The sequence below is a fragment of the Dendroctonus ponderosae genome, unplaced genomic scaffold, assembly GCF_020466585.1.
Source record: "Dendroctonus ponderosae isolate FM_Combo_2020 unplaced genomic scaffold, Dpon_F_20191213v2 Dpon_F_20191213_62, whole genome shotgun sequence".
Classification (NCBI taxonomy): domain Eukaryota; kingdom Metazoa; phylum Arthropoda; class Insecta; order Coleoptera; family Curculionidae; genus Dendroctonus; species Dendroctonus ponderosae.
In genome coordinates this window covers 42,560-56,699 of record NW_026018836.1, presented here as the reverse complement: position 1 = coordinate 56,699, position 14,140 = coordinate 42,560, and the positions used below count along the sequence as shown (strand labels likewise).

General features: G+C 33.9%; 2 protein-coding genes across 5 annotated transcripts in view; one reads left to right on the top strand and one right to left on the bottom strand.

The window, feature by feature from the left end:
• Window positions 1-1,680, top strand: LOC125505026 (troponin C, isoallergen Bla g 6.0101-like). 2 transcript variants are annotated; one of them, XM_048667960.1, is made up of 8 exons: window positions 1-56; window positions 142-174; window positions 710-724; window positions 793-853; window positions 909-1,024; window positions 1,081-1,234; window positions 1,288-1,419; window positions 1,544-1,680. In XM_048667960.1, the coding sequence occupies exons 1-8, from the start codon at window positions 39-41 to the stop codon at window positions 1,567-1,569; spliced, it is 555 nt and encodes a 184-aa protein (XP_048523917.1). In that variant the 5' UTR covers window positions 1-38; the 3' UTR covers window positions 1,570-1,680. The 2 variants fall into 2 exon arrangements, with proteins under 2 accessions (XP_048523917.1, XP_048523918.1); XM_048667961.1 differs by lacking the exons at window positions 1-56; window positions 142-174 and adding an exon at window positions 477-589.
• A 2,376-nt stretch (window positions 1,681-4,056) lies between these two features.
• Window positions 4,057-14,140, bottom strand: part of LOC109533619 (leucine-rich repeats and immunoglobulin-like domains protein 2) — a 43,452-nt gene continuing 33,368 nt past the window's right edge. For all 3 annotated transcript variants that reach the window (XM_019898984.2, XM_019898985.2, XM_019898986.2), the window contains 5 exons: window positions 12,334-12,470; window positions 11,479-11,631; window positions 6,435-6,615; window positions 6,155-6,294; window positions 4,057-6,104 (listed from right to left, as the gene is read on the bottom strand). In XM_019898984.2, coding sequence (XP_019754543.2) covers window positions 5,818-6,104; window positions 6,155-6,294; window positions 6,435-6,615; window positions 11,479-11,631; window positions 12,334-12,470 — 898 coding nt within the window. In that variant the 3' untranslated portion in view covers window positions 4,057-5,817. The remainder of the gene's footprint in view (window positions 6,105-6,154; window positions 6,295-6,434; window positions 6,616-11,478; window positions 11,632-12,333; window positions 12,471-14,140) is intronic.

Genomic DNA, 14,140 nt, shown 5'->3' with positions numbered 1-14,140 from the left:
ACTTTGTGAACACAGTGAGTTAGTGAGTTACCGGTAGAATGGCCGATGAATCGCAAGTAATGTTTTTGATTTTTCGCTGTTTTAACAAAAMATTATCTTAATTTAATATGGGTTTGTTAATATTGAAAATTTTCGTTGTAGGAACAGAAGCCTGCGGCAAAAAAACCGCCACCCGTAAGTACGCTTTTTAGCTAATAATTCAGCGCTCTGTTATTTCAAATCATCTTAAAGCCATAATATTAAGAAAAACTATTTGGAATATGGAAAACTGTAGAGAAGCAAATCGAGGTCCAAAAACAACATGATGGGCAAAAATATCGAATACTGCCTTTTCATCATTAATTAGCAAAGTTCACCTGTATTTTTATAGCTGGTTTCTATTTAGGATGACCTTAAGAACCGATATAATGGCCACGAAAGCAGCTGCAATCGATAACAAATTGTCCTATGCCAATATCGGTGACGCGATTTAATGTCAATAATTATGACGCGGCTGGATATAATTTTATAAATATTTCTTTGCTCAAAACGGTATTAGTTGCTTTATTTGATCGGGCATCTAACAGTTAGCGGCGCTTTTCTTAAGATGGTAAGCGAATTCGATTCTTTTCTATACAAGCAACTGCGCTTAAAAAACTCTAAACTAATCTAATATAAAAATTCATACATTTTTCCGATTGGCTTATTAACTATTTGATTTATATTTTAGGCGGACACCAAAACCGTAAGTATAACATGTACCACTTGCTCCAAAGTAAGTATAAAACAAACCTACAAATGTTCAAATTTTAGGAAGTCGTATTAGATTATGAAGCCTTGAAACATCTGGATATCGCAAAAGATCAGCTCAAAAGTAAGTCAACGCCCGTATTTTTCCTAAAGTTTAACCCGGCTTGCTTGTTTTTCAGTGCTAAAGCAAATATTTGATTCGTTCGATTTGGAGAAGAAAGGCGAAATTGGCGTGGAAATGATTGGGCAAATCCTGGATATGTTGGGTCACCAACTCAACCCTGAAGAACTCGCTGTAAGTTCGGTTGTTCAAGTATTTCAATTCTGGTGCTAACAATTTTTGGAAATTAGAAAATTATTAAAGAAATTGATGAAGATGGCAACGGAGTGATGAGTTTTGAGGAGTTTGCACATCTGGCAGCTAGATTCCTGGTGGAAGAAGAGGAAGATGTAGAGGCCATCTTAAGAGAATTGAAAGATGCTTTCCGGTTATACGACAAAGAAGGTAACAAATCACTGTCAAAACCACCTTGATATACTTTAGGGTTGTTTCTTCAGGTTTGGGCTACATTACGGTTGATTTGCTTAGAGACATTCTGAAAGAGTTGGACGACAAACTCACCCCGGCAGATCTAAATGAAATGATTAAGGAAATTGATACTGATAATTCAGGAACTGTAGATTGGGAAGGTGCGTAGACGCAAAAATTCGAACGTTCGCACTGTTTGATATCTTGATTATTTGGTGAAGTGCATTCAATCTATTGCAAATGTATGCTGCATTTTAATGCTCATTTTATTTAAATGTTTTTCAGAATTTAAAGCCATGATGATTGGTTGAAAGCTCGCAAACGACTCTCAGGAAAATTAGGGTGCTGTCGCACTCTTCGTTTAAGTTAATCAGATGAACTATATTTTTTAAATTCGAAAATAAATATTTTTTGATATTCAATATGATGTTTTTTTAGCCTTTTGTGTTTTCTGGTAAACGTTTCTTATTAATGTGCTATTTCTATGGGTTTGCCAAGTACCCACGCTTCCCGCATTAACGAGTCCAGATAATTCATGTAGTTTAAAGAAAACACCCGAAAGAAAGTAAACAATAGTAGAAGCAAGGGCGGATCCAGCTTTCAAGTTAGGTCATGTAGTAGAGATTYAGTCAGGACAGGTTCAATTCAATTACAAKAATAAATGTAGTTAAAAGTTCGGCAAAAACTGATCCGAGAACTCSTGCAAAAATGAAACTTAGATTAGATCACTTTTGCACACACATCTAGCTGTTCAATAGAAATTGATTTTATGATTCAAGTTCGTATTCCATCGGAGYATTAAATGTGGATCTACACAACATATCCAGCTGAAAAGACTCCAAGTTTCACAAAAATCGAACAAAAGCCCGAGAGCATTTAATGGAAACACAGTTAAACAGTCAACATTAAAACAAACGGAAATCAAACTGCAAATGACTYATCCAAAGGGACGACGACCCTGCCTTAGTTCACTMTCTTCGGAAAGCGTTTTTTTGGAAAAGGTGATTAAGTTTGGTACGGGAAGCGAACAAAATATGKCGTCAGTCCWTTGTTCATGGGCGGCATATACAGGATGATTTGGTGCCAATACTAGATTACCAGTTATCTGCCCACTGAAAAGTTAGTTTTTCATTTGGAGTAGATCTTTATTGTTTGTTCAAGTGTGGTTGAGGTTTTGAGGGTTAATAATAAGAGAAAGCTGATGGGGCACCAGCTTGCAGAATGCTGGTAAACCTKAGTTATAATCTATCAATCCTTTAGCGTGAACTGAGTTTACTTTTTCGAGAAGCAACTTAAGTTGATGGCATTTTTAAACTATCTTTATTTKCTCTSTTCSTTTGAAATAATCACACTCCAGACTAAGTTTCTGTACTAAATATTCTTCTTATTTCGTTCCAGGTGGCACGATGCAGCTTTAGGTAAGTTTCGCATTACTTTGCCYCTGGTTGCCCGGTAGATGTAGAGCTTWTAGTCCCATATTATTGACATGTATTTCATCATATACTGCATGCCATATTTACTCGACAAAGAACGATGAGAGGCGTTCTGGATTATGCATTAAGTTTTTAAAATGTTCTCTCTGTAAAACTAATTTAACCTTAGATATTATACTTTTCATGAATGAGGTTCTCGACAGAAAACTCTTTTGATATGTAAAACTATTGACTTTTTGTGAACTACTTATACTGTTTCTTGTCTTGGCTGGTAATTTGCGTTATGATAGGCTTTTCTTTCTTTAAAATACACCCTAAATTGAACTGTTCTTGACTTTGAATTTATAACAGAAGTAAGTTTTTATTATAGAAATCCAGAGAATTTCGAACTAAATAATTAGGTAATTTTGCTTCTGTAAATTACCGCCAAGTGTTTGCAAAATTTCAATCATTTTCACTCAGTTTTTCAACATTAATCAGTCAGGTTTTCCGCAGTAATTTGTTTTTAACCCAAAACAAATCAAATCAAAATCTTTAAACTTTGCAAATTCAATGTGCTTAAAAAGTCGTAAAAATTAAGATATCAAAACTAGTGTTTTTCTGTTGTAAATTATTTTATTATTAGGGATTTTCAGCGGCCAGCAACGATCCGATATATTTCAGATTTTTTACGATCCAGCTCCCTTCAGGCAGAGTAACAGCCACTAAATGAGCTTTTTGAGAAAATATCGGGGTTTTAGGGAATTTTCAGCGGTCTGGATCCGGACAGCATTTCATTTTGTAGAAGTAGATGGCAACCAGGGTTGTAGTTTTTTTCATAGCATTTATTCTGCTCTCATATGCAGATTTGTGGATTTTAAGTGGCGAATTTTATGTTACGACTTTATCGAAATTATAGCGCACTTATTTTTGTATGCTCTAGAATTTTCTTCAGATAAAACTGGTAACTTTTTCAAGAGCTTCATTTCCATTCACTAGTAACAGCGTTTCTTAAAAGGTTCCGCATTTTTGTGAGGCAGCAGTGGAAAACAATACATTTTTATAGAAATTCGTACGTTTTTCAGCAAATTCCAACATTTTCAATTCCCCCCGATATTAACAGAGTTATGCAGAAAATTTCTATTTATAAAAAGCTGTTTTCCCAAAAAAATTCCCACAACTTTTGAAAAATAGTCTTCAATCTTGAAAAATGTTTTTGAATTTAGGAAAAAACGATTTTAAGACAACGTCACTCGCTGGAAGTAAGTTTCGCTTAAATTTTTTTCATTTGAAGTTCCCAAATTTTTTTTTTCACTAAAATTAACAAAGCAATAGAAGCAACCATAAAAACTAGAGGAAAACGGGATTATTCAATAGACAAAACAGTTTAGTGTCAGCATAGGGCTCTTTATTCGACATTTATAGATAGAATATTATATTTCAGAAACAATCTATAGTTATCTGGATAAATATATGACACTCATTACACAACAGCCATTGTTCTAACTGTATTGATATGAGAGCGATTAAATATGTCTGAATATAATATTTTGTTAGGGAAAATAGTAAAAAACAGAGGGCCGAGTGCCACAGTTGCGTTGACATGCCGATAACGACCTTTTTTGCTAATAGAAAATTTTAGAAAAATATTTTTCTTTTGAGCTTTAAACATCTCAACGCAACATTGTCTTGTGGTACCTCGGCCGGATATGTCTTGAAGTGGTCTGGCTGACTCCGTCACAAAGAACGGCTGCCTAAACATCATCAAATTACCAAAGAATCATGGTATATTAAAGTTTGCTTATATTAATAAAGATATGTTTAAATTTACCACAGATAGTGTAGATATAATAATATTTTACAATGATATGTATTATGTAAAATGTTGGCTATTCAGCACAAAAAATCAGTTGAATATAGTGCTCGACTACTAATAGGTGAGAGATTTTGGAGTTTTTTAGATTGCAATTATTTGGAAACGCGAAATTTTTAACGAAGTCTTGTTGATGTGATGCTTCTAACACTATGATGAACTACTTTTATTTTCTAATTTTAAGGTACGTGTAGAGCAAAAATTGCTGATTTTCAAAACTGTGATATTGAATTGGAACGCACATGATTTTTTTAAAAACTATCCACTACCACTGCCTTAAATGTACGCATGGTAGTGAAATTACTAATAATTATTCCAAGATTTTTCCTTACGACTACTGATATGAATTATCAAAGCTCACAATTTATTCCAATACAAATAGTTTCACTAACCTAAAGTTGTGGCCGCATTTCCAAAAACTTTCTATCCATCAAAGTCCTTGGAAATGCAAAAGATGGCACACTTGTTGATATGACTGGATGTAAAGGTTTTCCACCTATGATATGTATAGGCCTGATCTTCCATGAGAAAATCAATTATCTTTTTGTTAGTTTGGATGCGATTTTCAGCCAAGTATACTATTAACTAATACAAAAAAATAATTCTAACTACCGCTTATTACACATCAAGATATGAGAAGAACAACAACATCTAGATAGATCTAAGGACAGAGAGTTAGAGATTTACGTGCTATTAGTTTAGCTAGTGACAATTTTCCATTCAGAGCTTTCCCCACTTGCTTTGACGAGTGTTCAGATATAAATATGAGTTTGGTGGAATCGAAATATTAGGAGAAAAAGGGGAAAAATGCAAAAAATTCGCAAATTCTGTCCAAATGTTCATTGCGAGGCACAATCACTTGCGATGTTATTTTTTTATATCCCTACAATGAAAATGTGGCAGTATTGGTGCGAATGTTTTGCCGTTCAATTGATAATTTCCCTAAATGCGAAAGCCTCAAAATTCAAAACTACGCAAGCACTTACATGCTGTAGGGCTCTGTTTGCAATACAGTGAGGTGTCACTGTTTTTGCATAGTCATATATCTTCATTTCAATGAACTAGAACCTACATTCTCTAACTCTAATATTTAATCCTCTGATTTGGTATGGCAAGTGCCATTAGCTTGCCGCTGGAAATCTCTGATGTGTCCAAAACTCACTTGCTCAATCCCATCATTCTTTTTCCTTCTAATGTGAATTGTCATACCAAAATCTACTCACTACGGTCTCAAGAACATCTATAACCTAAATTCCTATATTACTTACCACATTTTAACTAGACACGAGCAAAAACTTAGCTAGAACCAAAAGGTTGAGAGCCACAAGGGCCTTGGATGCAGCTACTTGCGTGTCAGCGCTACTGTAAGCCGAATTCTCGTACGATTTAATCTTGCACTTCATTTTATCCAGAGGCAAACTCTGTAAACTGTATTCCCGATGCTCGTGCTGCATGGTACACACCGTCCTCTTCTTCTGCATCATTTCGTCGTCTTTGTCTTTCAGATTTCTCAGCCAGTTTTTATACCATTGCAGCTCGCAGTCGCACAGTAAAGGATTATCTGTAAAACAAAAAATTGAGAGAAAACACAGGGCTTTTTACGGGGTTTACCCATCAAATCCACCACCCGGAGAGTATCGAGTATTGGTTCCATTACATCCTCCGGCACATGCATCAACTTGTTGTTTTGCAGATTTAGAGTTTCCAATGAATTCAGGTTTTCGAAAATCATGCCACTTAGCGAACGGATGCTGTAAAAGGCAAGTAATATTGACGGATTCTCTTCTCCACTGTTTTGCAACTTATTATTATGAAACTCAGTGCCAGTTAATTTTACTTTTTGTGTCAATTGAGCTGACTTGCCCGTACTTAAAATTGAAACAGAACTTACTCATTCTTCTGTAAATTAAGGAACGTAATCGAATCTCCATATCCTGCAAAAGCATCTTCGGATATAAATGAAATATTGTTGGACCTCAAGTCCAAATGACGCAAACGATGCAGGCGCTTAAGAGCCTCTGTTGGAATGGTGTGAATGTTGTTGTCCCCAAGTCGCAGATATTGCAGGTTTTCTGCGAATAATACAATTTTTCTCTTATTAAGTGCATTAACTGGACGGTATTGTGCGAAGCGAGATCCGTTTTATCCGTCTGAAATGGACCTTGAAGCCTTTTATTACGTAGCTAGATTAGCGAGACGATCTTTTATTTTCCAGATCGCAATTCCATCCATTCCATCATATAGAATTTTATTTCGCACGTATTCCAGTCGTTATCGAGACAATTCGCCGCAACAAAATTAAGTTAGAAAAATATCCCCAGCAGGAATGTGTGTTATTGGTCTGTTGTGGATTTTTATTTATACCGAAAATTGCTTTTATTCGTGTATGGACGTGTAATGGATGTTTTTGCTTTACATAATTTTTCACGATCAGTTGCAATTGTCAGAGAGAATTTATGATTGCTCCGAAAGTAATGTACAAATTATTTAAAGTGCCAGATAAGGTGCCCGCCCCGAAGCGAAGTATGAAGATACTAATCAGCTATAAAGTTTCTGTTCTGTTCGTAACCCGTAAAGTGACTTTAATTTTCCGGTTGAGTAATAAAAGCAGCTTTTCTGGAAATATCCTTGCAAAGATTAAATCCTTTTTAACACCCCAGTTTCCCTACAATCTGAACCCAAATGTGTTTGAAAGGCTATTACCGTACTAAGCACGGATCAGATCATTTCCCTTCAATCAATATGAATGTGTACATAAACTTTTACGCTCATCGTACAGAGTTCAACTAAGTGAGATATAAAATTCGCGTGTAATGGTTCTATTTCTGTCTAACATCGATGCTTTTCTGCTCATTAAAAAATAATTTCTTTAGAAACTTAATGTTTTTTCAAAAAGCTTTTATGCGCCTTTTGACATGACATAATCCATGAATTATGTATGCGTTTATGAATATTAACTACGCTTATCGACATTGGTAGATAAAATTGCTTGATTGGTTGGGCAACAGAAAGTGACTACCTCTCAGCTATTTGATGTATGCTTAGCACGAGCTTGATTGATCAGGCTATCAAGGAAAATGTGAATTTATTAGTTTATTCTTATTGCTTGGTGCGAATAATTTCAAAATTGTACTTCACTGTTGCTCTGGGAAATAAAACTACATTTATTTCATTAATTTTCATATTTAATTTACCTTTGAAACTGTAAATTAGGTATTTACATGTGATGAATAAATAAAGTGTGAATAAACTCCAGCGAAATAGGCCCAAAAGCAAAGAAGCGCCAACAATTGTAAGAGCCGATTTATCAAACTCACCGAGATGTGTCTCATAAGTTGTTGAGTTATGCGTCGTTGTGATTTATTTCGATTCCAAATGTGAGGGTAAATACTGAGAATTTTATCAACCGTATATGGCCCAAAGTGCCAACACGTAGAACTTCTGCAGATCAATTAATCTTAATCAACGTAACTACTAGGCAATTAGTCAACAAAATATTTAATCAAAAGTATGATTTAATGAATTATTCATGTAATTTTACAAGAACAGCTTAGCAATTATTCATTTCTGCTTGATATGAAACCAGAAGAATATTAAAACTCCTAAGACAAAAAACATTAATATCGGCCTAATTCTGTGCAGGAAAACGCCCAGTTCCGTACGACACAGTTTCTCAGCAAATAAATTTGTCTAGATTCCAGTCTTAAGGGCGTTGAAAAAGAATTAGGTAGCAGTTGGGCAAATTTACGTGTTACAAATACAAAAGTAGTAGTTGTTTCATTAAAAATGCAGACAGTCTACAATTATAATAAAATTCTACTGAAGCCAGTATATTTATTTGCAGAAAACATGTTCAACAGTTAGCACACGAAAGCCAATTCCCACTTCGCAAGCTGAAATTATTCGCGCTAAAACTAGGTCGCTAAAGTCTAATTAAAATGTTTCACATCAAGTGCATTCGTTTATACCGTAGCCTTAAATTCCAAAAGATTTAAAAATCTAGATGGCAATTATTCAAGTGCAAAAAGCACTAAAAAGAAGCAATTATTTATGCAAAAGTTCGCTTAAAAATTATAGCGTCTTTTGTTTTGCACCGTAATTTATGTTTTGTTTCTTTTCCGTGGTAGGTATTTTTTAAATTATTAAGCATGTTTCAAACTTGTTAATACAGCGAATAATTTAAACATGAATTGGAAATAATCACGAAGTTCTCATCAGAATATTCACACGTAAAAAATAATATGTGTATCATACAATATCGAGTTATGCACAAATTAATTAAATTTTCGTCTGGATTTACGCTCATATCACAACTGAAGATAAGATAAACGAATTGTGGTTTTTTGACCTTAAGAAAACCATATTTTTTCTACAAAGATCGGGGGCTGCTTTGAATTGCTGATGGATCTTTAACATGAACATAAAAGCTTATACTTGCAAATGTCGGTTCTGTTTTCTGATAAGCAAATGTTCAAAGCCCAAAGGGTTGGTTACTTTTAGGGGCTTTTATAAAATGCTTTTTTACCTTAAACATATATTTCCCAACCCTGTTTAGTTCTGCAGGCCTCAATTTTTTCTTTTGTCTTATTCTATTTGTGTCAAGCAAAGAAAATATTGTTGAAATGTTCGAAAATGTTTTATGCAGAGTGCCGAATAAATTGATAAAATAACCCTGAAGTAGCGCAGCTGCCTAAATGGAGCAGTTTTAGTTGGTTTGGATTTAAATTCAAAATTAGATAAACATTGTTATATTCTGGCCGTTTAATTGTTTTGTAAACAAGCCCTATTATTCCTGCTATAGAATTCAGTTCTCGCGGAAATAGTTGAGCATTTGCCTCAAACGGATTTAATTGAAATTTTAGAATTTGCCCGAACACATTCATGCGATTTTGTTGCTAAATTGGGAAATAATGAATATTTAGTTTTCAGTCAGTAGAAACATGCATTTTATTGGAGTTCTTCTGCAAAGTTTACCATATGAAATAAAATATTTTAATTTAAACTTTTTGTGTTGTGTTAAACATTTTTATATTGATACTGAAAAAGCCGGGAAATTTGAGTGATTGTAGATCGGATATTGGAAATACTGAAGTCAAATCGAATTCTATAAAAGATTTTAATGGTATACTATTAGGAGTTTCAATGAAAACCTCCGATCTTTTTTGAAGTTGTTCGTTTAAAATTTATCGTTCAAAATAAACCTCCAAATATTAACCGCAATGGTTTAATGGAAAATATACTTGTTCGCTGAGTTTAAACACTCAGCGATTTGTCAATGCTTCTGGACTAATGGAAAGCAACGACCCAGATTGTCAGAATTTAAATGGCAGTATCTGCAAGAAATATCTTGCGTTTTTAAATGTATTCTGGTCGGGGCATTTGAAATATTCAAATTGATGGGTGGATTAATTTGCAATTTTTATCTTCTTCAACTTTTTAAAACTTTGCAAACAAAACAAAGATTTTCTCGAATCAGAAGACAACGAAACAACAATCTATGCAACATCCGACAGATCAGCCTTTTTTCGACGTTAGCATGATGAATCCAATACCAGTTGCGTGTTATATGTTGAATGTTTGTTCCTCAAAGTTCGCTTTGCATGTGGAATTTAATGAGTCAGACTTAATTATTAATTAGTTTATTTCGAAGTGCTATCTGCTTTGTTTCTTATCCATAATTTAATATAATATTAGACAGATTAAATAGCATGTTGTATTTCAGGTGTGTTTTACTCCTCCTTGTTTTGTTTAAAATTATTTGCACCATTTTCACTTCCATTTTGGGAAAGACGTGTTTTATTTAAATTATTACGATTGTCACAATACAATTGTAATAGGTTTCATGAATTTAAATGGAAAAATCGTTTTCGTTTTGAAAAGTGAAAAGATTGGTTTCTAGGGGATTGTAAAAAATTAATCGTGCCAATTCAAGCCTTAATATTTTTTCGACTGATAAATGAACTAAATTAAGAACATTTTAAACCAGTATTTGGGTTTTCAGTCATATTTCGTTCTTTGCTTCCTTAATATTTGTGTTTAATGAATACAATTTTAGAATCGAGTGCGTTCAGTAAATTAATTAATAAATCTTATGTTCATGTTAGCAGTAAATTAATGATCGAAATCTCTATAATCTCCGATACTTGCAGTTTTGTGCCAGTAGGATAGTTTTCCCATTTCCTCCATATTGCAGATACAAACATGCTCTCACTAAATCGCTTGCCACTAATTACGCAATTTGTGGCAGTTAGAGGAAATTACCTCATGTTTTATCCAGCAGGATGAGTATTTAGACTTTCCTATATTGCTACTTCGATTATAAATCTTCTTCCATTTCCACTCCAATAGAAGTCTAATTTCCAAATTGATAGTAAAAAAGTGCCAGTTTACTTAATTTATAATTCCCCTTTAAACAGCGCCCAATTAATGTTCGAATTGTTTATTTAATTAAAAAATAAAACGAACTAAACGTTGCGATATTTTGCGTGCTGGCGATTTTATAAACGTTAAATTGTATACGCTGAAATTGGAATTTATTATTGGTATTTTCCAATCATTTATCATTTTTAGTGACGGTTTGGTTGCGTTATTAAATTCATATTAAATATAAGAATGTATTTCCTGCCATATTCGACACTTGATTTATGAATCTATGTAAAACCCTTTTTCTTATACTGTGCTGTTAATATAACTTTACAACAGTAGCTGTAAATTGGAATATTTTTTTATTATTTTTGCCTTAACTGCTAGAAGTATTGCAATATGTATGAACATGATTTCCTGAGGGCTTAATGGTTGTTTGGAAAAAGAGAAATATATTTTAGCTTTGCTAATATCCAGGAAAATTCCATTCGTTTAAAAATTGATTTCTTCAGCTGAATTTAATTGGGTACAAGCTTTGCACCAGGAGAAATCACATAATGGCGCTATCTTACCTTCTAATCCAGCGAAAGCCTCCTTATCGATTGTGTCGATATTATTTCCGTCCAGTTCTAAAGAATTGAGAAGGGTGAGATGGGAAAATACCCGTGAAGGGACCGTTCGAAGTTTGTTGTGTGCCAGTCCCAAAGAATCCAAGTTTCGCATCCCTGTACAAAAAAATCAAAGGTTTTTAATTAAAAAGTCAGACGATTAATTTAATAAATTCACCCAAAAACACAAATTATATTATTTTACGCAGCAAGGATTAAATAGACTCTACTTAGCATACATTACAACTCCCATTCACTCGAATAGAATGAAATGGAATGTTTACATTTCATTATTGTGTTTTACTCTGGATATTTTCCAATCCCGCTCGCTATTCCCGGATAAATGCAATTTAAAAGAGTTTCATTGCAGTCGTGTGTTGCTTTCATTAGCAGGAAATTAATTTGGAAGGTTTGCTCAAATAAATTCACCTCCACAAAAAGTGCATTCAAAATTGTTTTATTCGTGTTCACTATAAAAAAATCCACCCAGGCACTTCTATTGTGAAAGTTGATTAGATTTTGTCATATTAATTCCCATGTAATAAGGTTGCTGGAATGAACTTTGTGAACTTTGAAACCCATTTTTTATCACCAACTCTGGCTGGAAACTCCAAGCAGGAAAATTTATGAGAGTTGGTAGTTTAATAACTTCGTGAAAAGGAACAGGAACCTGTGGGTATGAGAGAAGGGCAATTTTATTCTATATGTGAACTTTTACGAGGAATTTTTAAATTATAGCACTTTCAAGCCATTGTATCACCGGCGAATTATGACCCCTTCGCACGTTCCTTAAATCAATAAGGCACATAAAATATCTACCTTCAAAATCTCCCTCCTTTATTTCACTAATCCGATTCTCTTGCATCTCGAGTTTCTTAAGCATATCGAGTATGCCTAACGACCGTTGAGGAATGGCCGTTAATCCGTTGCCTCCTAGGTTAAGCCGTTTCAGTTTCCTGCAAGAAAATTCGCAGTTAAATGCAAACTACACAACGGTGACCACCTTGTAGGCCTGGATAACACTGCTGAGTTGCACTTTTGAGTTGTTGCAGCTCTATGAGTAAATGAGTCTTATAACTCATTGGGTAATGAGTTATAACTCATGGCCGATGACGGAATTTTAACATCTAACAAATAAAACCATCAACATATTGCTTTTGGGCATACGATTGCTTGAAACTATTTGGTCTAAAATGGGGGAAAATTAGGAAATTTTGAAGAAACTAAAAAATTTCAGAGCGATCAAGGTGACGAGTTTTCTAAACAAGATAACTTTGTTTCGATTTTGTCCCAAATTCAAACGTAAAACGGGCATTCGAATAAGATGATCAAGAAGACCAAACTGTAAAGATGATGATGACTTTTCTTCTAAAATCCATCTTTTTACTTTTTCGCATAAACGACTCTCAGTTTCCCGCTATTTTACAGTAAAACGTTAGGAAAAACGCGTTGTTCTGTTTAGAGAGATTTGTTTAGAAATATTGACCCAAAAGTGAAGACACCGGAGTTTAAATAAACCAAATTATTCACAGCGACAAAAGTGACGAGTTTTCCGAATAATTGATTATACACTTTCACTTCTGCTCGAGGAGATATTTTTGTGCAAAAATCTAGAAAAAGTTATTAGGCTTTTGTCCAAAATTGGAAGCTGCAAAAGGTTTCAGAAAAAAATGTACAAAACTGTTCAGGACGAGTGTTCCAATAAAATTTATTTTATTATTTTCACAGAAAATACCTGAAGATTGTGAGTATTTTAAGTAAAACTAAAAATAATACGTTTTTTGCGTAGCAAGAATTGCTTAATAGAAACTGTGCTAAAACTGGAATGACCTGGAATTTTAAAGAAACTTGAAATATCTTCAGACCGATGACGGTGGCAAATTTTCCAAATATTTTTTTGGAAACTTTCGCTCTCTGGCGGTATTTTCAAAATAATCTTAATTGCTTTCGGTAAAAAACTGAATAAAATCATTTGGTCTTTGTACCAAATTCGAAGCTGAAAGGGGTTTTCCAAAGTTCTCTGCAAACCGATAAATGAACCGAAACTTATTTTGTAAATTTTGGCTGCAAAGACCCCTATTTTGTTAGTAAGGAAGAAAATCACCAAAAAAGTATATTTTTACGTTTTTTGATTAAAAACTTTTACTTGGTGATCGGTTTTTGCGAAAACCTTAAAAGTTTTCGGGAACAAACGGAATAAATTTATTTTCGTTTTTGTCCCGAATTTGACTCCGAAAAGTTTTTGTAAAATTCCTACAAAGCTATAAATAAATCGTTTCATTTTTTAGGAAAAATACATCCAAATCGTCAGCGTTTTTAAGTAAAACTCTACAAAACAGAGCGTTTTTGTGTAGAAAGCAAAGCATTTAATCTTTTTCGGTAGAGGATTTTTCCAAGCCTTATTAAATCATTTAGCTTCCATCATGTTCTTTAAGCCTGCTTACTGCGCCATTTTCTTAAAGTGTCGGACAGCTTGACTATGCTGCAAATTACTTGCTTCTTGATTGCTATCCGAGAAAAACGCATTTTAACACACTTATAACACTATGAAAAAAATCGAGAATTAATTGTTTCCAACGGCAATTTGCCAGAACAATTCACATTATTTACAGATTCGATATAACGT

Bases quoted from the DNA above. Each gene is read 5' to 3' on its own strand.
- LOC125505026 (XM_048667960.1), top strand. The intron at 854-908 runs GTAAGTCAACGC...CTTGTTTTTCAG, and splicing joins CGCAAAAGATCAGCTCAAAA to TGCTAAAGCAAATATTTGAT. The intron at 1,025-1,080 runs GTAAGTTCGGTT...TTTGGAAATTAG, and splicing joins TCAACCCTGAAGAACTCGCT to AAAATTATTAAAGAAATTGA.